A 23,887-nucleotide genomic window follows, 5' to 3' on the forward strand; every position below is an offset into this window, starting at 1 on the left:
AATAAGGGAGCCCAGCTCAGACCAGAAGAAACATTCAACTGAGCCCAGCCTAAATTGCTGGCTTGCAGATTTTGTGCAAAATAAACAGTTGTTTTAAGCTACTGTATGTTGAGGTGATTTATTATTCATCAATAACTGATACACATCCCATCCCTGAATTTTTCAACTTATATGAACCGATAACTTTATTTTTGATGTAGTCAGTTAGGATTGGGTTTTCTGTTATTTGAAATAAAACAATTCTTAACCCATCAAAGATGTGTCTTCATTTCCCCCAAAAAGATAAGGATTCTGTCTTATCCTTATCCAAAGCACTTGCCCTATCTGGATCCAAAGCTGAGTGATTGATCAATAACTACTTAGTGATTGACTATGACATATTGACAGATTCACAAATCACATTTTGAAGAGCAAAGAATATATTTGCTCTTGAGTCTCCAGTGTCATCTCTAGGGGAATTGTACTTTATTTGACTTAGATCCTCAACAGAAATTTGGAAGATACAAGGCGCTTCTCCAACCATCACAGTAGCTGAAAACAAATATATCTGAGACATCGTACCTAAGGAACCAAACTCTGCCATCTCCCTCAAGGGAACCCAGAAAAATCTGGGCCTTAATTGTACCCTCCTTGCTATAAAAACCTGAAATGACATCATCTTTTTCTTTCTAAAATAAAATAAAGGCATGTAATGCTTCTAGGCAAGAGGTCCAGATGTATCTGCCTTTCCTGTCCTCCAGGACACTATCCACTTATTGCTACAACTTGCTGCATTTTTCCTGCAATTTGTATTCTTCTTTTTGAAAAAAAAAAAAAAAAGAAGGAGGAAAAACTAAAGCAGGGATTCCATAGAAGTCATCCTCTACTTTAGTAAAAAGGTAGAATCCACCTGACCTATTCTGTGTGTCAGAGTGGAATCCAGCAGCCAATTATCTCCAACTATTGGCAAATTGTGTGCGTGTGTGTGTGTGTGTGTGTGTGTGTGCGCGCGCACGTGCGTCGAGAGGGAGAGAGAGAAAATGTAGATATACACTGGCATTTTTATTCTTAAATCAGAGGATAACCAGGCTTTCTCCAGCCCAAGTGAGTTTACATTTTAAATTCTTAAACGGCTGTTTTTTGTTTGTTTGTTTTTGTTTGTTTGTTTGTTTGTTTCTCAGATCTGCAGACAAAGGTCCAAGAAGACTTTGTTGAAGACTGAAAAGAGAAATATACTTGGTGGAGAGAGATAACTCCTCTCAGCACAGAGGTCAGGAAAGGGAATCACAGACTGACATTTACCCTTCTCTCTGAACTCTCCCAGGCCTCAACGGCTCCTAATCTTTCTTCATTCTCCTTCCTTCTCATTCACAGGCTTGTATCTTTCCCCAGGAAGACTCAAGAAAAAGTCCAAGATAAGAAATTCCATTTATGAGAAAAGGAAGGCACAGGTTAATTTGGTTTATCTCCTCCAACCTGAACAATGGGTGTGAGTTCTGACAATTGCTCGTGGTCAGAACCATTCAAACTTTCCTTTCTCATTAGACGACAAGGCTGCAGCGTGAAGAGGATGCCATGTTGGGGAATTGGGTGTCAAGGAAAAGACATTCGAAGGTGCATGAACAGAGTGAAGGTGGTGCAAGCAAGTGCAGAGGAGGTGGGGAGACTGGAGTGCTGGGAAGGAGAGTCAGCAGAAGCTAGCAAACACGAAAGACACAACACAAAACAAGCAGTTGTGCAAATTAGGATGATAAGGGGGGAGTGGTCAAAGGTGTATTTCTCATGGCTTACCCAATGCAAACTCAGTCTGATGATCCTACAAGACTGACTGCACCTGGCCTCTGCATCCCTTCAGCCTCTTCCCCAAAAGGACTCCCCCTTATTGCCAGTCACACAAGCCTTCCTTCATTTCCTCTAATAGGCCCGACTTGTTTCTGCCTGCCGGTCTTGGCATTTGCTGTTTTTTCTGCCATAGCTGGCTCCTTCCCAAACACCAAATCTCAGCCCAAACAACATCTCCTCTGGGAGGCCAGCCTTGATCACCTTTATACAACACAGACCCGCTCCTGCCCATCACTTTCTATCTCATGACCCAAAATGTGCCCCTTCATGATAGCTCACACCAGCTAAAACCATCTTGTTTGTGCATTGCTCACTTGCCCCCTGCCTGTTTCTGGCTCTGGAAGGTCGGCCTCCTGTCACTGTCTGGTCTGCTGTGTGGTACCACCCATGCCCAGCACCTGGCCTGGCACATTGTAGGAACTCAGTGCAAACTTCTTGAGTGAAAGAAAAATGAAGAAACTCAGCCTTGGGAGAGAAAACAACTGTTAAATGATTATTTAATAAAATAGAGTATTAAACTATTTTATATTAAGTATTAATTTATTTCATAAAATATTAATTGTCTTTACAACAAGTGTGTCCTTAGTCATTGGTGTTTGTGCTTTGTAAATCTTCACATCCCATGGGGCCAGTAATGGGGGTGGGGGTTTCAGTGTGGGAAGGGGGTCAGGGAACCAGTCTGGCCTGCAGGGGTTACCTGCCCCATGGGTGCCTGCAGGCTCCGTGTGGTTTCAGTGGCATGGCACCCTGGTGGGAAGAGTGGCTCAGAATTGGTGGTGTATGGTGATAATAAAAAGCAAAACAACTTTTAGTTGATTATTGTTTTTTAATTCTATAGGGACTATGGCCCTTTCATTACCTACACCCTGTGGGGAGACTTTTCCCACATCTGTCCCACTCCCACCCTCACACTCCACTGTTTTTTTTTCCTGTTCTTGAGTGAACACACGCACTGGAAGAGCAGGTGTCCTTGAAGGGAGGATCAGCTCCATGACAGCACACATGTCCTCCCAAACACAAACATACACAAACACGGAACAAATTAGAATCTATCCTGGCTCCTGGGAACCCTTGCTCTCAGGCCACTAAAGCACCTTGATAATAAATTGTCCTGTGCCTGCTAACTCCGTCTCCACCTGCTCCTGGCAGAAATTTCTTCCCTCATTCCAGTCACTCTCTGGAGGGCAGGCAGAGTTCTGTTTATCCGTGTCCACAGGCCATGCTAACCAATGACTCACGGCTTCCCCGCTTCCAGGAAAGCCACATGGCCCGGGATAAAATAGAGGAGGGAATGAGTAGGAGGAGAACTGGTCTCTTTATCCCAGCAATATGTACCTTGTGATGGCAAAAGACCTAAAGACAATTACATTTACTTCTCATCTCTACCCTGGCCCTTTCACACCTAACAGAGTATGGCAATTGGTGCATGGATAGCACTGAGCTGAGTGATCCATCATTACCTCCTGCCATCGGACACTTATGTTCCATCCCAGTAGGGTCCCCTCGTCACAGTGAAGATCCAGTCTCTATGCTACCTCCATCTGATTTCTTCCTCGATCTCTACTCCTTTTATCCCACTAACAAATTTTGTATTATTACTTTCCATTTATTCAAAAGTATATATTTGTTTGTGCACAAAAAATAAAATTTCTCCTTTCGTATGGTTCAAATTTGAATCCCACATACGTGATATCTGGAAGCAAGTTGCTTTGCTGGGGAGATTTGTGAAATTTCCTCATACTCATGTTGTGAGCTACTTTGTGGTCCTCATCTCTTTTCACATGGACAAAGCTCTTACAGAAATTAAGAACTTTATTTTGTTGTAGAAAACCAGATGCAAGCCCATCGAAAGGAGAAATCTTGGCTCTTTTTGTTATTATAATAAATTTAGCACGAAATTGGTGATTAGAAAATATTAAAAGAAAGGAAGACAGAGAAGGAGGGAGGAGGAAGGTAGGAAGGGAGGAGGGAGCTAGAGAAAAGGGGGAGGGAGGAAGAAAAGAAATTAAGTTGTCCTGAAACTCAACTGCTAGGACAGTTACTGTGAGTAAAGAGGAAATAACAGTTTATAGAAAAATATGTTTCTTATTTTGAAAAAAAAAGTTTGGAATAAAAAAATACAATTACCCCTATTTTTTAGAATTATGAGGAGTTTGATGAGTGACTTAAATGTTTATTAAACATCACTACTTCTACTTATAAAGGGGAAAGTTTTAACTAGAGTGATATTTGGAACTTAAAATGTCTGTGGTACCAATTTTATCCATTTCTCATCCCAGAGCAGGAAGTTTGCATTGTTTATGACTGAATGTTCAAGTATCTTTCTCCCACTAGGATTTACTGTAGGTTCATGGTAGTGACAGGGGATTTAAATAAAAGTTTTTAGATCTCAGTCAGTAAAAGGACCTGTGCTAGCCTAAGGAAAGAGGAAGAGGGGAGACAGGGTTGACACAGCGCTGGACAGAGGAGTCTGAAGACATGCATGGGGAGAAAAAAAACTGAGCTCATGTGACCCAAAGTCAAGGGTACTCTGGGCTTAGGTCTCAGCTGCAGTATTTATCAGTCATGTGACTCTGAGGATCATTTCAGCTCCCTGAGCCTCAGTTTACTACTCATCTACAGAACGGAATTAAAACATTAAATGAGATAATGCATTGCAAGACGTTTAGCTCAGACCAAGGCATATATTACATATACCATAACTGTTAGCTATTGTTATGATTATCTTTGTTGTTAGTATTATAGTCAAGATGCCTACTGCGGCCCGGGAGCAAGATGGCCGAATAGGAACAGCTCCAGTCTCCAACTCCCAGCGCGAGCGACACAGAAGACAGGTGATTTCTGCATTTTCAACTGATGTACTGGGTTCATCTCACTAGGGAGTGCGGGACAGTCGGTGCTGCTCAGCTGCTGCAGCCCGACCAGCAAGAGCTGAAGCAGGGTGGGGCATCGCCTCACCTGGGAAGCACAAGGGGGAAGGGAATCCCTTTTCCTAGCCAGGGGAACGGAGACACACAACACCTGGAAAATCGGGTAACTCCCACCCCAATACTGCGCTCTACCAAGGATCTTAGCAAACAGGCACACCAGGAGATTATATCCCACACCTGGCTGGGAGGGTCCCACCCCCATGGAGCCTCCCTCATTGCTAGCAAAGCAGTCTGCGATCTCGCGGCAAGGCAGCAGCAAGGCTAGGGGAGGGGCGTCCGCCATTGCTGAGGCTTAAGTAGATAAAAAAAGGGGCTGGGAAGCTCGAACTGGGTGGAGCTCACAGCAGCTCAAGGAGTCCTGCCTGTCTCTGTAGACTCCACCGCTGGGGACAGGGCACAGCTAAACAACAACAACAACAACAACAACAAAAAAGCAGCTGAAACCTCTGCAGACGCAAACGACTCTGTCTGACAGCTTTGAAGAGAGCGGTGGACCTCCCAACACGGAGGTTGAGATCTGAGAACGGACAGACTGCCTGCTCAAGTGGGTCCCTGACCCCTGAGTAGCCTAACTGGGAGACATCCCCCACTAGGGGCAGACCAACACCCCACACATCACACGGTGGAGTACACCCCTGAGAGGAAGCTTCCAAAGCAAGAATCAGACAGGTTCACTCGCTGTTCAGCAATATTCTATCTTCTGCAGCCTCTGCTGCTGATACCCAGGCAAACAGGGTCTGGAGTGGACCTCAAGCAATCTCCAACAGACCTACAGCTGAGGGTCCTAACTGTTAGAAGGAAAACTAAAAAACAGGAAGGACACCCACACCAAAACCCCATCAGTACGTCACCATCATCAAAGACCAGAGGCAGATAAAACCACAAAGATGGGGAAAAAGCAGGGCAGAAAAGCTGGAAATTCAAAAAATAAGAGCGCATCTCCCCCAGCAAAGGAGCGCAGCTCATCGCCAGCAATGGATCAAAGCTGGACGGAGAATGACTTTGACGAGATGAGAGAAGGCTCCAGTCCATCAAACTTCTCAGAGCTAAAGGAGGAATTACGTACCCAGTACAAAGAAACTAAAAATCTTGAAAAAAGAGAAAAAGAATTGATAACTAGAATAATTAATGCAGAGAAGGCCATAAACGAATTGACAGAGATGAAAACAATGACACGAGAAATACGTGACAAATACACAAGCTTCAGTAACCAACTCGATCAACTGGAAGAAAGAGTATCAGCGATTGAGGATCAAATGAATGAAATGAAGCGAGAAGAGAAACCTAAAGAAAAAAGAAGAAAAAGAAATGAACAAAGCCTGCAAGAAGTATGGGCTTATGTAAAAAGACCATATCTACGTCTGATTGGGGTGCCTGAAAGTGAGGGGGAAAATGGAACCAAGTTGGAAAACACTCTTCAGGATATCATCCAGGAGAACTTCCCCAACCTAGTAGGGCAGGCCAACATTCAAATTCAGCAAATACAGAGAACACCACAAAGATACTCCTCGAGAAGAGCAACTCCAAGACACATAATTGCCAGATTCACCAAAGTTGAAATGAAGGAAAAAATCTTAAGGGCAGCCAGAGAGAAAGGTCGGGTTACCCACAAAGGGAAGCCCATCAGACTAACAGCAGATCTCTCGGCAGAAACTCTCCAAGCCAGAAGAGAGTGGGGGCCAATATTCAACATTCTTAAAGAAAAGAATTTTAAACCCAGAATTTCATATCCAGCCAAACTAAGTTTCATAAGTGAAGGAGAAATAAAATCCTTTACAGATAAGCAAATGCTTAGAGATTTAGTCACCACCAGACCTGCCTTACAAGAGATCCTGAAGGAAGCACTAAACATGGAAAGGAACAACCAGTACCAGCCATTGCAAAAATATGCCAAAATGTACAGGTCATCGAGGCTAGGAAGAAACTGCATCAACTAACGAGCAAAATAACCAGTTAATATCATAATGGCAGGATCAAGTTCACACATAACAATATTAACCTTAAATGTAAATGGACTAAATGCTCCAATTAAAAGACATAGACTGGCAAACTGGATAAAGAGTCAAGACCCATCAGTCTGCTGTATTCAGGAGACCCATCTAACATGCAGAGACATACATAGACTCAAAATAAAGGGATGGAGGAAAATCTACCAAGCAAATGGAGAACAAAAAAAGCAGGGGTTGCAATACTAGTCTCTGATAAAACAGACTTTAAACCATCAAAGATCAAAAGAGACAAAGAAGGCCATTACATAATGGTAAAGGGATCAATTCAACAGGAAGAGCTAACTATCCTAAATATATATGCACCCAATACAGGAGCACCCAGATTCATAAAGCAAGTCCTTAGAGACTTACAAAGAGACTTAGACTCCCATACAATAATAATGGGAGACTTCAACACCCCACTGTCAACATTAGGCAGATCAATGAGACAGAAAGTTAACAAGGATATCCAGGAATTGAACTCAACTCTGCACCAAGCAGACCTAATAGACATCTACAGAACTCTCCACCCCAAATCAACAGAATATACATTCTACTCAACACCACATCACACTTATTCCAAAATTGACCACATAATTGGAAGTAAAGCACTCCTCAGCAAATGTGAAAGAACAGAAATTATAACAAACTGTCTCTCAGACCACAGTGCAATCAAACTAGAACTCAGGACTAAGAAACTCAATCAAAACCGCTCAACTACATGGAAACTGAACAACCTGCTCCTGAATGACTACCGGGTACATAACGAAATGAAGGCAGAAATAAAGATGTTCTTTGAAACCAATGAGAACAAAGATACAACATACCAGAATCTCTGGGACACATTTAAAGCAGTGTGTAGAGGGAAATTTATAGCACTAAATGCCCACAAGAGAAAGCTGGAAAGATCTAAAGTTGACACTCTAACATCACAATTAAAAGAACTAGAGAAGCAAGAGCAAACACATTCAAAAGCTAGCAGAAGGCAAGAAATAACTAAGATCAGAGCAGAACTGAAGGAGATAGAGACACAAAAAACCCTCCAAAAAAGAATCCAGGAGTTGGTTTTTTGAAAAGATCAACAAAACTGATAGACTGCTAGCAAGACTAATAAAGAAGAAAAGAGAGAAGAATCAAATAGATGCAATAAAAAAATGATAAAGGAGATATCACCACCGACCCCACAGAAATACAAAGTACCATCAGAGAATACTATAAACACCTCTACGCAAATAAACTAGAAAACCTAGAAGAAATGGATAATTTCCTGGACACTTACACTCTCCCAAGACTAAACCAGGAAGAAGCAGAATTCCTGAATAGACCAATAGCAGGCTCTGAAATTGAGGCAATAATTAATAGCCTACCAACCAAAAAAAGTCCAGGACCAGATGGATTCACAGCTGAATTCTACCAGAGGTACAAGGAGGAGCTGGTACCATTCCTTCTGAAACTATTCCAATTAATAGAACAAGAGGGAATCCTCCCTAACTCATTTTATGAGGCCAACATCATCCTGATACCAAAGCCTGGCAGAGATGCAACAAAAAAAGAGAATTTTAGACCAATATCCCTGATGAACATCGATGCAAAAATCCTCAATAAAATGCTGGCAAACAGGATCCAGCAGCACATCAAAAAGCTTATCCACCATGATCAAGTGGGCTTCATCCCTGGGATGCAAGGCTGGTTCAACATACACAAATCAATAAATGTAATCCAGCATATAAACAGAACCAAAGACAAAAAACACACGATTATTTCAACAGATGCAGTAAAGGCCTTTGACAAAATTCAACAGCCCTTCATGCTAAAAACTCTGAATAAATTCGGTATTGATGGAACGTACCTCAAAATAATAAGAGCTATTTATGACAAACCCACAGCCAATATCATACTGAATGGGCAAAAACTGGAAAAATTCCCTTTGAAAACTGGCACAAGACGGGGATGCCCTCTCTCACCACTCTTATTCAACATAGTGTTGGAAGTTCTGGCTAGGGCAATCAGGCAAGAGAAAGAAATCAAGGGTATTCAGTTAGGAAAAGAAGAAGTCAAATTGTCCCTGTTTGCAGATGACATGATTGTATATTTAGAAAACCCCATTGTCTCAGCTCAAAATCTCCTTAACCTGATAAGAAACTTCAGCAAAGTCTCAGGATACAAAGTTAATGTGCAAAAATCACAAGCATTCTTATACACCAGTAACAGACAAACAGAGAGCCAAATCATGAATGAACTACCATTCACAATTGCTTCAAAGAGAAGAAAATACCTAGGAATCCAACTTACAAGGGACGTAAAGGACCTCTTCAAGGAGAACTACAAACCACTACTCAGTGAAATAAAAGAGGACACAAATAAATGGAAGAAAATACGATGCTCATGGATAGGAAGAATCAATATTGTGAAAATGGCCATACTACCCAAGGTAATTTATAGATTCAATGCCAACCCCATCAAGCTACCAATGACTTTCTTCACAGAATTGGAAAAAACTGCTTTAAAGTTCATATGGAACCAAAAAAGAGCCCGCATCTCCAAGACAATCCTAAGTCAAAAGAACAAAGCTGGAGGCATCACGCTACCTGACTTCAAACTATACTACAAGGCTACAGTAACCAAAACACCATGGTACTGGTACCAAAACAGAGATATAGACCAATGGAACAGAACAGAGTCCTTAAAAATAATACCACACATCTATAGCCATCCGATCTTTGACAAACCTCAGAAAAACAAGAAATGGGGAAAGGATTCCCTATTTAATAAATGGTGCTGGGAAAATTGGCTAGCCATAAGTAGAAAGCTGAAACTGAATCCTTTCCTTACTCCTTATATGAAAATTAATTCAAGATGGATTACAGACTTAAATGTTAGACCCAATACCATAAAAACCCTAGAACAAAACCTAGGTAATACCATTCAAGACATAGGCATGGGCAAGGACTTCATGTCTAAAACACCAAAAGCAACGGCAACAAAAGCCAAAATTGACAAATGGGATGTAATTAAACTAAAGAGCTTCTGCACAGCAAAAGAAACTACCATCAGAGTGAACAGGCAACCTACAGAATGGGAGAAAATTTTTGCAATCTACTCATGTGACAAAGGGCTAATATCCAGAACCTACAAAGAACTCAAACAAATTTACAAGAAAAAACAAACAACCCCATCAAAAAGTGGGTGAAGAATATAAACAGACACTTCTCAAAAAAAAAGACATTCATACAGCCAACAGACACATGAAAAAATGCTCATCATCACTGGTCATTTGAGAAATGCAAATCAAAACCACAATGAGATACCATCTCACACCAGTTAGAATGGCAAGCATTAAAAAGTCAGGAAACAACAGGTGCTGGAGAGGATGTGGAGAAATAGGAACATTTTTACACTGTTGGTGGGATTGTAAACTAGTTCAACCATTATGGAAAACAGTATGGCGATTCCTCAAGGATCTAGAACTAGATGTACCATATGACCCAGCCATCCCATTACTGGGTATATACCCAAAGGATTATAAATCATGCTGCTATAAAGACACATGCACACGTATGTTTATTGCGGCACTATTCACAATAGCAAAGACTTGGAATCAACCCAAATATCCATCAGTGACAGAGTGGATTAAGAAAATGTGGCACATATACACCATGGAATACTATGCAGCCATAAAAAAGGATGAGTTTGTGTTCTTTGTAGGGACATGGATGCAGCTGGAAACCATCATTCTCAGCAAACTATGACAAGAACAGAAAACCAAATACCGCATGTTCTCACTCATAGGTGGGAACTGAACAATGACATCACTTGGACTTGGGAAGGGGAACATCATACACCGGGGCCTATCATGGGGAGGGGTAGGGCGGAGGGATTGCATTGGGAGTTATACCTGATGTAAATGACGAGTTGATGGGTGCTGATGAGTTGATGGGTGCAGCACGCCAACCTGGCACAAGTATACATATGTAACAAACCTGCACGTTATGCACATGTACCCTAGAACTTAAAGTATAATTAAAAAATAAAAATAAAAAAAAAATCCCCAGTATGGCAACCAGGAATCCAAGCTGAGAGGCCCAAATCAAAGGGCACAGAAATAATCAAATGTGGGAGATCACAGGAGAGGGACTGCATTTCTGAGCACCACACCTAAACATTCAGAAGCACCAGTTGTCAGAACTAGCTCAGCAATGCGACATTCTGCACAAGATTCAGGGAGCCGAATGGGCCAGCTCACTAAGGCAGAATTGCTCTGATATTGCTTGGGCAGAATGTGACTGCTCTTCAAACTGAAAAGGCCTGAAAACATTTTTGGGTGACCCCAAAATTAAAGTTCAGAATCCTGGGAATTCTTATGTCCCCAAACTACATGTAAACTTTTAGTTCTCTGTTAAGAAACATGTGTGTTTGAGCAAGTTAAAAAAAAAAAAAAAAAGATGCCTACTGCAAGACTAAATATATATCAAATGTTTTCTGTTGAGCATACAACTTGAGCATATTTTCCAACTTACATTACAGTTCCATGTAGCCATGTGGCTGGATTCTGAACAATGACCTCTTCCAGACACGACTTACAAAACCTCTCTCCATACTCTCTCATTTCCTTCATCTTCCAAGCAGATCCAACAGAGGACTTCAAAGTCCTGGAAGATGGCAAAGTGACAAGAGAAAGAATGTCATCCATGAATGATAGTGTGGAGCAGAGCTCCCACTGCCTGCCCTGCTGGCTGACATTGCACAGGAATGTGACATAAAAACACAATTTCATTTCTCTTATGTCACAGAAATTTGAGGACTCTTCCTTATAGAAGCTAGTATTACTTACCCTAGCTAATGCCAAGGAAGACTAAGGAAGTCTTTCAGATGCTTTACAAGGACTAACCAGAAGACACACATAAACACAGCTTCTCTGAAATTCCTTTTTGTCACCAATCACTTCTTCAGGGCCTCAGAATATGAATTCCAGCTGCTCTGTCAACCAATGTCTAGAATCATTTTTGCTGTTGAGTGCAAAGTCTTCATTCATGAGGGTGCTCTCCAAACGCATTCATTCCATGGTGTTCATTTCTTGGTGTAGAAGCGTATGAGGAGCAGCACACTCCCTGGATCTGTATGCTACGTTACCTGTATTAACAAGAATGCTAGGCTGTATCCATTCATTATCTACCAGCCTGCCAGACAAAATGATTCACCCTAGACTTACAGGTTGAAGTCAATTGAGTATCCTTTGAACTGGAGGGAGAGGCACTTCCATAAAGTGGTGAGAGTTTTATGGCAGAAAGTTCTACTAATGACCCCACTTCAGTGCTTATCAGGAGCAGGCCATATAATCCCTTCCCGGAATTACATGCTGGTCGGTTCAGATAAATAACACAGATCTCTGTCATTTATAATCCAAAACGTTAACAATTAATTTCCGAAATCAATCCTGAAGGGGGCTGGAAGCCTAAATCTCTAGGTCCAGGCAGACCCCGCTCCATGAATTTCTCGTGAGTCAAAATTTAAGCCTTGAAACTTGTAACCAACTGTTGTCAAGACACAGCTGACTTAGGCAATCAAGACAACAGTATTCAGCAGTAACCTGGGTGAAACGTACTCTAAGTGTGAATTAATAAGTCGGTTGACACCAGTCCCCAGATGTTTCCCACTCTGGCAATATGCCCGAAGTGATGATAAGCAGATTTACATACTTAACTAATATGTTTATTTAAAAGAAATTTCCAAATCCAAAATAACATCCAGATTTCTTATTTGGCTGCAGATCAAAAGACATCCTATCAATAAAGACAGAATCCAGGATAAACCTTTTCAACATCTGCTTAAAACCAAACAACAGATTTGAGAGTTTTGGTAAAACTTAATTGCAGACAAATTTCGCTGCCTCTTACATAAATATATATTTTCATGTCCCTGGGGTGGTTCTGACCTCATCAATTTTTGTGTTCACAATACACAACATTGTTCTTTTACCAGCACCGACAATTCTGCCTTTATGGAGAATTCCTGTCCCAAGGTTTTCTTTCAGACTGAAGGATAAACAGACTTTCTCTCTGGCCAGGAAAAATCGAACAAAAGTCGGGGGCATGTGCTAACACTTGGAATGTTGTAGAAAAGAAAAATCCACCACTCTACCAGTAAGATCTTTGTTTTTCTATAATTACTAGAAGGCGTTTATTTGGTCTCCATCTATGATAAATCTAGAAGGAGAATGGAGAAGTAGAGATGCTCCTTAAGTATTACTTTTTTTCTTTCTTTTTGGTGTTTTGTTGATTCCCCAAGGGAAAGCTTAGTAACTGGATCAAAGTCTTAATAGATCTGTGTGCTTGTGAAGGAGATAATAATAGGAGGGGTGTTGGCCATAGTAGCACTTATCCCTTTAGTGTGAATTAGTTCACTTTCTCCAGGTCTCAGCTGTCTGAAATTGGACCATGATCCTTGGGCACTGAGACATTTTTTTCTCCCATCTGGCCAGTGCTGCAATTGAGCTAAGGATTTGGTTCAGAGACTCCTTTGCCTAGGGATCTGTTTAATATCAAGACCAATATTAGCTGGTTGACCCTGGGGTCGGGTGACTTAGAGAGTCAGAAGTCATCAATGTTTGCTGCTGCTCCACCCTTTGAACTTAGTCATGATAAACTCCTGGGTCCAATCCTGTTACAGCCAAAATAGCAAGAAAAGGGTGGTAGAAGCAAACAGAAAAATGCATACTACGGCACCAATGAGATACCATCTTCCTCTTCTCAACTGGCAAACACTTTAAAACAGGGGTGTCCAATCTTTTGGCTTCACTGGGCCACACTGGAAGAATAATTGTCTTGGGCCACACATAAAATACACTAACACCAATGATAACTGAGGGGCTAAAAAAAACACAAAAAATTTCTTATCATGTTTTAAGAAAGTTTACAAATTTATGTTGGGCCGCATTCAAAGTCATCCTCGGCCACATGCAGGACAAGCTTGCTTTAAAATATCCCATTTGAAAATAGTTCAGATTTCCCCAGTTATAGGTGATTTATCAAATAACTATATATGTATGAAATTAATATATCAAAAGCCTTAAAACATTTCCAACCTTTGACCAAAAAATTGTTCTTCTAGGATGTATCTTAAGAAATAATTATGATTTGTGCACAAATTTAGCTATGAAAATGTAGTTTTACTTATGATATGACAAAAATACCACAATTGACCTAGGTGTCAAACAATAGAGACCAGCTACTTAAATGATGGTCCACAACTTATATAATTATTAAAAATATTTAGGACATTTACATTTAATAAAACTCATAGGGCATTTAGATTGTTTCTAATTTGGGCTTTTATGAATAAAGCTACTATGAAATTATTGTATAGTTTTTCTTTTTATAAATAGATGTTTTCATTTCTTTTGGGTAACCCTCCATGAGTGAAAAAGCTGGATTATACGGGAAATAAATGTTTAACTTTATAAGGAACTACTAAACTTGTTTCCAAAGTGATTATATCATTTTACAACCCTGCAGCAATGTATGAAAATTCTAGTTGCTCCACCTCCTTCTCAATACTTGGTTTCCCAATTATTTTAATTTTAGTCATTCTAGAAGGTGTGCAGTGATATCTCATTATTGTTTTAATTTACATCCCCCTAATAATTAAGAATGTGAGCATCTTTTCATGTGCTTATTTTCCATTCGGGTATTTTATTTTGTGAATTGCCTATCCAAATCTTTTATTTTTTATTAGGTCATCTGTCTTATTCAGTTGTAGGAGTTCTTTATATATTCTGGATATAAGCCCTTTGCCAGATGTTTTGCAAATATTTTCTCCCCACCTGTGGTTTTCATTTTCATTTTGTTTATAGTTGTCTTTCTTTCTTTCTCTTTCTTTCTCTCTCTCTCTTTCTTTCTTTTTTTTTTTTTTTTTTTTTTTTTTTTTTTTTTTGACAGTCTCGCTCCATCACCCAGGCTGGAGTGCAGTGGCACCATCTCAGCTCACTGCAACCTCCACCTCCTGGGTTCAAGTGATTCTCATGCAGCAGCCAGGATTACAGGCGCTTGCCACTACACTCAGCTAATTTTTGTATTTTTAGTAGAGACAGGGTTTTGCCATGCTGGCCAGCCTGGTCTCTAACTCTTGGCCTCAAGAGAGCTGCCCACCTCAGCCTCTCAAGGTGCCAGGATTACAGGCGTGAGCCACCGTGCCTGGCTTCATCATAGTATCTTTCTAAGTGCAGAAGTTTTGAACTTAAGTTGCTTTTGAGAAAAGGAAATGTTGCGGTGCTTAGTGAAAAGATTCAAGAGCACCCATCTTTCAACCCCTGCTCAGCCTCTGCTTTTTTTTAACTTGGCTGCCATCTCTCTTGCTGTGTGGACTTTTCCTCATCAACCCAACCATCTGGTGCCTACTGGTGGAAGCTGTGAGTGTGTAAAGGCAGATGAAGTGTCAGGGAACAGTAGAAACAGAAACCAAACCTAACCTGCCCTGGAGCTTCCCATGTGCTCTAGAAAGGGAAGTGCCTTGTCTGCTGAGGCACCTTCTAGTACTTTCTGGCTTTAAACGAAGCATGGATCTTTGCATTCACAATTAACAAAAGCCCTTGTTCAGGTATATTTGGCACATACTGTCATGCTTCTTTGTCACAAGCAAAACAAGAAACTGGGGATTCTTCAAAATTCTATTAGAAAATAGACCTTTCAGGAAATGTTGCAGAATTGGCTTTCTGGGATATGGGGCCAAATATGCCTTCATTCCCTGAGAACTGACTGCTTTCTGCTGTATGCTCCAAATGAACTCCATATATACATACTTCATCATGCCTCTAAATTTTTAGGGCACACATTTCTTTACATGTCTACCTCCTGCAATTACACCGGAAGGCCCTTGAAAACATGACCATGTTTTATACATCTTTGTATGTATAGTGCCTGTCTTAGTCCATTTCTGTGGCTATAACAAAACACCTTAAATTTGGTAAATTATAAATCATAGAGATTTATCTTTCACAATCCTGAAGGCTTGGAAGTCCAACATTAGGGAACCAGAAGATTTGATGTCTGGGAAAGGCTCACTCTCTGCTTTCAAGATGTTGCCTTCTTGGTGCATTCTCACATAGCAAAATGACAGAGAGCAAAAAGGACCAAACAGACTTCCTCAAGATCTTTCACAAGGTCACTAATTCCATTCATAAGGGCAGAGCTTCATGAACTAATCACCTCCTGATGGCCCTACCTCTTAATACCATTGCATTGGTGATTAAGTTTTAACACAAATTTTAAAAAGACACAAACATTCAGACCATAGCAGTGCCTACCAGAGAACTGATACAGAATAAGAACTCAATGCATACTACTTGAATGGCTGAATGAATGAAGTGAATTAATTGTTCATATCCCCAAATCTGAGAGATATCTCTCTGTTTAATAATCTGTTTTGTTAAAACTTTGCTCTGGAGTTGGACAGACCTGGGATCACATCTCAGCTCCAGTGCTTGCTAGTTGTGTAACTGGGACAAAGTTCTCAGCTTCCTTTGAGGCTCATGCCTTATTAAAGGGGAACAAGGGTTATAATTATAAATAACTACCTCATAAGAGTGGTGGACTCAATGAGTTAACACAAAGTGTATAAGCCAGTGCCTGGTTCATAGTAAGTGCTCTGTAAATGTTAGCTCTGATTATTTATATGCTGTGTTTTATATGACCCAATTCTTAAGAAATAATATTTGCTACAGGTAGAAGATGATGGTGTTGGCCAAATGTGCATTATATATTTTAGTCTTCATAACAACTTTGACTCACAGTTATTATTATCCTTTTTTCAGTTGTAGCTGAAGTGACATGCGTGAGGTCACAAAGCCAGTGATAAAGCTGGGATTCAGACTCAGGCTGACCAGATTCTAATCTCTAAATATAGTCACTCTGTCCCTTCACACAGGAAAGCATCCTCTGATTTGGAGGAGGGAATTCCTGTAGCCAAGGATGGTGGCATAGGCCATAGACATGGGGTTGGCAAATTGCTTAGCCTAGAAGAACAAGAGTTAGCCAACTTTGGGGACTCCCAGTTCTATCCCTCCCTCTTATGGCAATAGGATTAAGTTCTGTGTGTTAGTCCATTTTCATGCAGCTGATAAAGACATACCCAATACTGGGTAATTTATTTAAAAAAAAAAAAAAAGAGGTTTAATGGACTCACAGTTCCACATGGCTGGGGAGGCCTCACAATCATGGCAGAAAACACAAGTCACGTCTTATATGGTGGCAGACAAGTGAGAATGAGAGCCAAGTGAAAGGAGGAACTCTCCTTATAAAACCATCAGATCTTGTGAGACTTACTACCATGAGAACAGTGTGAGGAAACTGTCCCCCATGATTCATTTCTCTCCTACCAGGTCCCTCCCACAACACTTGGGAATTATGGTAGCTATAATTCAAGATGAGATTTGGGTGGGGACACAGCCAAATCATATCAAGTATATTGCAGAAAACTCAAATAACAGTGGCTAAAACAGGATACATTTTTTTTCTCTCTTACATAGGAAAAGAGCAGCCTAAAACTTATTTAGCCTAAAGCTGGTATGGTGGGTTCCAGTCCACAGAACCAGGGTTCTACTTTTTTGCTCCTCAAAAATAAGCATCTGGGAGAAGTGCTGTTCTTCCTCACAGGGCCTGAGATTCTCCTCCCCCACCAAGTGTCACCTTTCTGCTGGCCTGCAAAATCTCCTCTGTCTCTTCAGGCAGCACCAGATACACCAAGCAGACCAAAACAACATCACAAAGGCTCTGAAAATTAAACTGTCTTTGGAACCACAGTCCACGAAAGTATGCCAAGACCTCTGTGCTAAACCTAAACAGGCTGACTGCCTGCTAAAATAAAAGATTAAAATAGGATCCAGAGTCTCCTAACATAATAACCAAAATGTCCAGTATACAGTAAAAAGCCATGACACCAAGAACCAAGCAAAACACAAGTGAACTTAAAAAGACCATCAACTGACAGCAATGCTCAGATGAATCAGATCCTAGAATTGCCTAAGAAGGATTTTAAAGGAGACATAGAAATGCTTCGACAATCAGTTACACATTCTCTTGAAACAAATGGAAAAAATATAAAATCTGGGCAAAAAATAGTTTTTTATTTTTGTAAAAAAAGGAAACCACAGAACTGAAAAATATGCAACAGAAATAGAAAGGGCATGCCTCCAAGCCAGATCAGCCCTTCAAAGAAGTGCAGAAGAACCATTCAGTGGTTTCCACCTAATCTCCCTGGCTACTTTCCAGCTGCAAAGAATACTGGGAAATGTAGTCTTTAAGCAGGCACACCAATGATAGACTGGAGTTTTGTTTATCAGGTAAAAGGAAAGAATACATATCGGGTTACTAAGCTACCCAGGTCTGCCCCTGAAACAAAGGGCTCATACATTGGGAACAAAATCAAGGCTCTGGGAGTTTGCATTGGAATATGAGCTCACTCTGGATAAGACCAAAGAAATCCTGTGCACACGGATGAGGATTATAAATCGTGGTTCAGGCTGGCATGATCCACAGTCACCACAATTCCTGTATGCCTGCAGAAAGACAACTTGATGTGACCTAATGCCACTAACACCTCGACAGGCTCACCTTTTGAGGGAAGGCCATTTAATTACCTGATTAATTCGCTCATCTTAATTAACTTGTTCCTATTGTTGATAACCTTGTATTGATTGCTCTGCTGGTAGTAATTAGAAAACTGGTAAAGAAGTAAGGAGAGAAGTCCAAGGAGAGGGGGAGCACAGCATACAGATTGTTTTCCTATCTCCTGAGAATCTACCGTGTAGGCTGTGAGCTTAGCATTTTTGCTTCTCTTTTTAGGTAAATAAATTATAGACACAAATGATGTTCTCTGCTGCTTATTTATGCCCACTCCACGTTCCTTCTTAGAGTATCTGCCCTTTTCATTTTTTCAAAGACTCAGCTCTCATGAGCCTCACATGGCCTGCCACCCCCATCAACCACAGCTGATTGGATAAGCACCTGACCTAGGCTGGGTCAGTCACATTTGACTGTTTCAGAGTTCTGAATCAGAGCATGAAGAAACAGTACCAGTTAACTTTGGATGCTGAAACTACAGGACGATGCGGACTTGGAAGGTGGACAAGGTAGCTATTTCATGATAGCCACCGTGGACCCTGTATTCCTACCAAAAATAACAGAGTACTTGTCAGTTAAGTTCACCAGGCTCCTAATGGCATTATAGTTCTCCCACCAAATAGAAAGGGCATGTCTCCTAGCCAGATCAGCCCTTCAAAGAAGTGCAGAAGAACCATTCAATGGTTTCCACCTAATCTCCCTGGCTACTTTCCAGCTGCAAGGAATACTGGGAAATGTAGACTTTAAGCAGGCACACCAATGATAGACTGGAGTTTTGTTTATCAGGTAAAAGGAAAGAATATGTATTGGGTTACTAAGCTACCCAGGTCTTGCCCCAGGGTGTATAGACTACCTCTGATTCTTTGATAGAAGTTTCCCTGTACATTAGCTCACTCAAGTTCATTGCCATTTTTTGCAACCCAAAGAGTCCCTTCTATAACAAAGCACTCTCATCATTGACTTCTCTCTATTTTAGTTTTAAGTGCCTCTGGTGAAAATGCAAAGCCTATTAAAAACAACAGAGTGGGAGTTGCTATCAAATAAAGTATAAACTGCTAAGCTGCTAAGGCCTCTATCAAGACCAATGCTGTGCTAACTCTTTCCAACCCAGTAAAACTATTGCCCATCACTAACATGTCACCACCTCTCCTACTGACTTCAGTCCTTTGGGACCCCCTAATTCTCATACCCCACCCAGCTTCCGAGAACTCTATTGCCTCCCAGAAGTAATCATAGTCAACACTTAGTGGTAGTTATTTTGGCTTGGGGCCATGGCCTTGCAAAGCTAGTATTGAAGTGATGCTCTCCTATCTAATTTGATTGAATTGAGTGTTCCAGTAAGACTGGTGATGTTTTCCTTGCTTCAGGGTCCATCCTAATGAGCAAATGCTGCCTTACTTTCATAGAAGGCTGCAAATGTAGGCTTGTAAAGAAAATCTTTACAAACACTTCTTGGTGTCTTAGAGATCACCCAACACAATTACGCATGGGATATGCTGGGAAGTACTAAAATAAACCTGATTTATCCTCCACATACACCTTTCATTTGCTATTGTGGCTTCAAAGCTCAAAAAAAAAAAATAGAGAGGTGTTTCTCTAAACTTTCACTATTTATTAACTGAGAGTGTAATGGAAGTGCAACAGCCAACAAAAATTAAAAGCAGCTTAATCAGGGATACAGAGTCATGAATATGTAGAGCCCCATATTCTTTACTTCTTTGTCTAAAGTCCTCATAAGCACTGTCTGAGTTTGCATGAGTCCTACAAACTAGAACAACTCCCAACTTCATTGAGAAGAATCAGGACATCTTTGCAAATAAGGCAGAGGAAAGCCAGGTGCTGCTTATAACACTTTGATGGCTACCCAAGGCCAATGCTTTTATTTTATTTTATTTTATTTTATTTTATTTTATTTTATTTTATTTTATTTTATTTTACCAATCCTGACAGCAGAAATCTGGAAGCTTGATCCTAGAAGCCTGAAGAGCCCCCAACATAACCCTGAACTCTCACATAAGAGAGGAACTGTCATAGTTTGTTTGCCATAAACAGAAAACCACAGACTAGGTAATTTATAATGAACAGAAATTTATTTTCTTACAGTTCTAGCTACTGGGGCATACAAGATCATGGGACCTGCATCTGAGAAGAGTGTTCTAGCTGCATCATTCCATGGTGGAATGGCCGGAGAGGGTGAGGGAGAGAAGCAAAAGGGGGCTAAACTCATACTTCTATAAGGAACTCCCTCGTGAGATAACAGCATTAATCATTCATCAGGGCAGAGCCCTCATGGCCCAATCACCTTTTAAAGGTGCTATCTCTTAATACTGTTATAATTAAACTTCAACGTACGTCTGGGAGGGAACATTCAAGCCACAGTAGAAACCAACTTCTTTTCCTGTTGTTAAAGGAACACTTTTTTCCTTCTCTATTGACTGCAGCCTAACCAGATCCTAATAAATACACAAGCTTCTATGTTGACAAATACATGTCTACAATGCTGTTTAAATGGCAGCATGGCATTCTAGGATATGGAATTGCCACCATTTACTCAACCAGCCCGTTCTTGGAGGATGTTTAAGCTATTTCCAATATTTTGCTATGTTCAACAAAGTATTAAGAAACCCCCTAGTAGCTAAGCACCCATGTAAATCCTTAGATATCTTAGGCTAAACCTATATACTAGTTTATGTGTCCCAGTTTAGCTGGGCCCAGCAGGACCATCATACATATTTAATTTTTTTGGAAACTTATTACCAACATGCATCTCCAGAGAGGTAGTACACCAAATTATGCTCCTACAAAAGTTGCAGAAAGTTGCCTGTCCATCCATACTGTCACCCACAATGGTGATTATTACTTTTTATCTGTGACAATTTGATTTATGCTGGGATTTTGCACCTAGCAACAGGGTAGTATGTTGTCTCTTAGTCTAATAATAATTTCCCTCTCCCTCATCATCATCGCCAGCACTACCAATTTCTCTGCACTATGGGTACTAGCATCAAAAATATTCCCACCACATTTACTTAATTTTGAGGAAAAAAAACAGTTATAACCACTTATTCATTCACTCATCACACCAATATTATTGAGTCCTACTTTGGGCCAGCATTGTTATGGTAGATGTTGATAATATAAGGACAGACAATACCATCCCTCCCACCATTTACATAGTAGACTGCCTGGGGCTCATAGTCTACTCACACCTCAGCACATGAGATAGTCCCATAATCACATTCTCTTGTATCTCTCTCACAGGCACTCACTCACCAGCCATGGACAACTTAATGGGTATTGGGTTCTTAATCCTACTGGGTATAATTGGAGATGACCACCCTGGCTGACTGAGCACAAAACCAGGCTATTCGTGAATAATTTGGTTATTAGACATAATCAGAGTGGCCCTTGTATGCTAAAAAGGAGACCCAGTCTCCATCCCATGGAAGATGACATTTTTCTAACTGCCATCCCTCAGATCTAGATGGTATTGTCTCCCTGACACCCAAACATCTTCAACCATACAACCAAGCCATGGTTCCCATCACTCTTCAAATCCCTGAGCATTTAAGCAATCCAAGGAAGTCAGAGCTCTGGAATCTTTCAGGAATCACAGTCTCAAAGGCAGATGGACTCTTAGAAGAAGTAGAGGATTCTATATGGTAATCTCTCCCAAGTCACCTCTCACGTGCCCTGATTCTACAGCAGCTATTCTCCCACCTTCACAGCTTTCCAGGGTAGATACATGGGGGGACATGACCCAGAAGCCACGGCCCTTTCCCACACACATCCAGAGGCAGCACACAGGTGTTAGACCTGCAAAGAGATGCCCAGATGTTATTATTTGAGGTACAGAAACCTGACAACTGATCCAAGCAAACTAGGATCTCTCTGAATTCTTGGCAAGACCCCCAGTCTAGTCATAGAGGTATGCCTCTTGCAAATTTGACAGGAAAAAATAATGTATCTCTCAGCAGCATTCCAAGTTCAAGAAGACAGTGTGTGTACATGAGTGTATATGTTTAAATACATGAGTATGTGTGCTGTGGCAGGGGGCCCTTTGGAAACCATCTAGCAAATACAGGTGATGGCTTAACAGGTTGATATGGTTTGGCTCTGTGTCCCCACCCAAATCTCATCTCCGATTGTAATCCCCATGTGTGGAGGGAGGGACCTGTAATTCCCACATGGCGAGGGAGGAAGGTGATTGCATCAAGGGGGCAGTTTCCCCCATGCTATTCTCATGATAGTGAGTCTCACAAGAGCTGATGGTTTTATAGGTGTTTGGAAGTTCCTCCTTCTCTCTCTTTCTCCCTCCTGCTGCCTTGTGAAGAAGGTCCTTGCTTCCTCTTCACCTTTGCCATGATTGTAAGTTTCCTGAGGCCTCCCCAGCCATGTGGAACTGCGAGTCAATTAAACCTCTACCTTTTATAAATTATCCAGTCTCAGGTATTTCTTTATAGCAGTATGAAAATGGATTAATACACACATGTATGCCAGTTTCTATTCTGCTATTTTCCACAGAGCAAGAGAAAAGTTTTTAAGCTCTGCCCAGTTTTCATAGCACATTCATTTATTTGTTTTTGTCTGTTCCCTGATAGAACATAAGCCCTCTAGGAGCAGAGGGCTTGTCTATCTTGCTTGGTACTACCTCCCAATAGCCCAGAAGGGTCCTTGGCATATAGAAGTTGCTCAAAAAATAAAGTAAACAAATAGGTCGTCACATTTCATTGACAAAGCCATCTGTGAGGAGACCTCCATCATTCATTCATATTCTCATTCATACTGTGTGGCTGATGCTATGCTAGACATAAGCCATAGTTAATTTTCTACCTCCACCCTGCCAGGTGCATTTTGGAGCCTAAATGTATCACCAGAGATGGAAATGTGCCCTTGTTAGCATATTTTATCTGTCTCTTCAAATCCATTTTGGAACAAGGGAGGAAATAAAGACATTTGATTTATCACCGGCGATGTAGATGAACTTATTCCCTCCACCCCACATATTCACACACTCAAACATATGGGATTCAGTGGAAGAGATGTGGTTTCACTCTACACTGACATCCCTGCCTTTTCTCCACAGTGCAGACTGGCAGGATCCCATTGGACTTAAGCACACGTCTCAAGTTCACCACCTCTCCTCTCCCTCCAACACAGAGTCTCAGCTTAGACCGGGCCTTATCCTCCACAGGACAAGTCTTTCTCATCCTAAGCTGGGGATCTCCAAAGGGGAGTATACCTCCAGCCAAGAATCAGGCTAGACAGCCGGAAGCATGCCTGCAGGCTCAGTCTTCTCAAGGCAATGTTGGGAGAAGGATCCCCAGAGAGCAAAGTCTCCTGCAGCCAGCTCACTGATGATTGGCACCTAGGTTTACTGGGGCTGGCTTCAGGGCTTGGGATCAGGCACACTGCCATCTCAACAGATGGGCATGTGGGTAGATAGTCAACAGATAATGCATGAGCAACAAATGTGTTTGTCAAGGGTAGTTTTTCCAGGCAGGAACACCAAAACAGGCTCATCTTTTTCTTTTCT

The 23,887-nt window shown here is 41.1% G+C and overlaps 1 protein-coding gene across 3 annotated transcripts in view; it reads right to left on the reverse strand.

Moving 5' to 3' along the window:
* Window positions 1-23,887, reverse strand: part of LOC114674469 (uncharacterized) — a 68,137-nt gene that overhangs the window by 40,673 nt on the left and 3,577 nt on the right. For 2 of the 3 annotated variants that reach the window (XR_013411737.1, XR_013411736.1), the window contains exons 1-2: window positions 11,571-11,915; window positions 11,257-11,388 (exon numbers count right to left, since the gene is read on the reverse strand). Coding sequence is in view for 1 of the 3 variants with exons in the window: in XM_077986034.1 (XP_077842160.1) it covers window positions 11,257-11,388 (132 nt within the window). In the remaining 2 variants the exon portion in view is untranslated. Of the gene's footprint in view, window positions 1-11,256; window positions 11,389-11,570; window positions 11,916-23,887 lie in introns of those variants that run through there. The other variant, XM_077986034.1, reaches the window with a different exon arrangement.

The sequence above is a fragment of the Macaca mulatta genome, chromosome 20 (genome assembly GCF_049350105.2).
Source record: "Macaca mulatta isolate MMU2019108-1 chromosome 20, T2T-MMU8v2.0, whole genome shotgun sequence".
Taxonomy (NCBI): Eukaryota; Metazoa; Chordata; class Mammalia; order Primates; family Cercopithecidae; genus Macaca; species Macaca mulatta.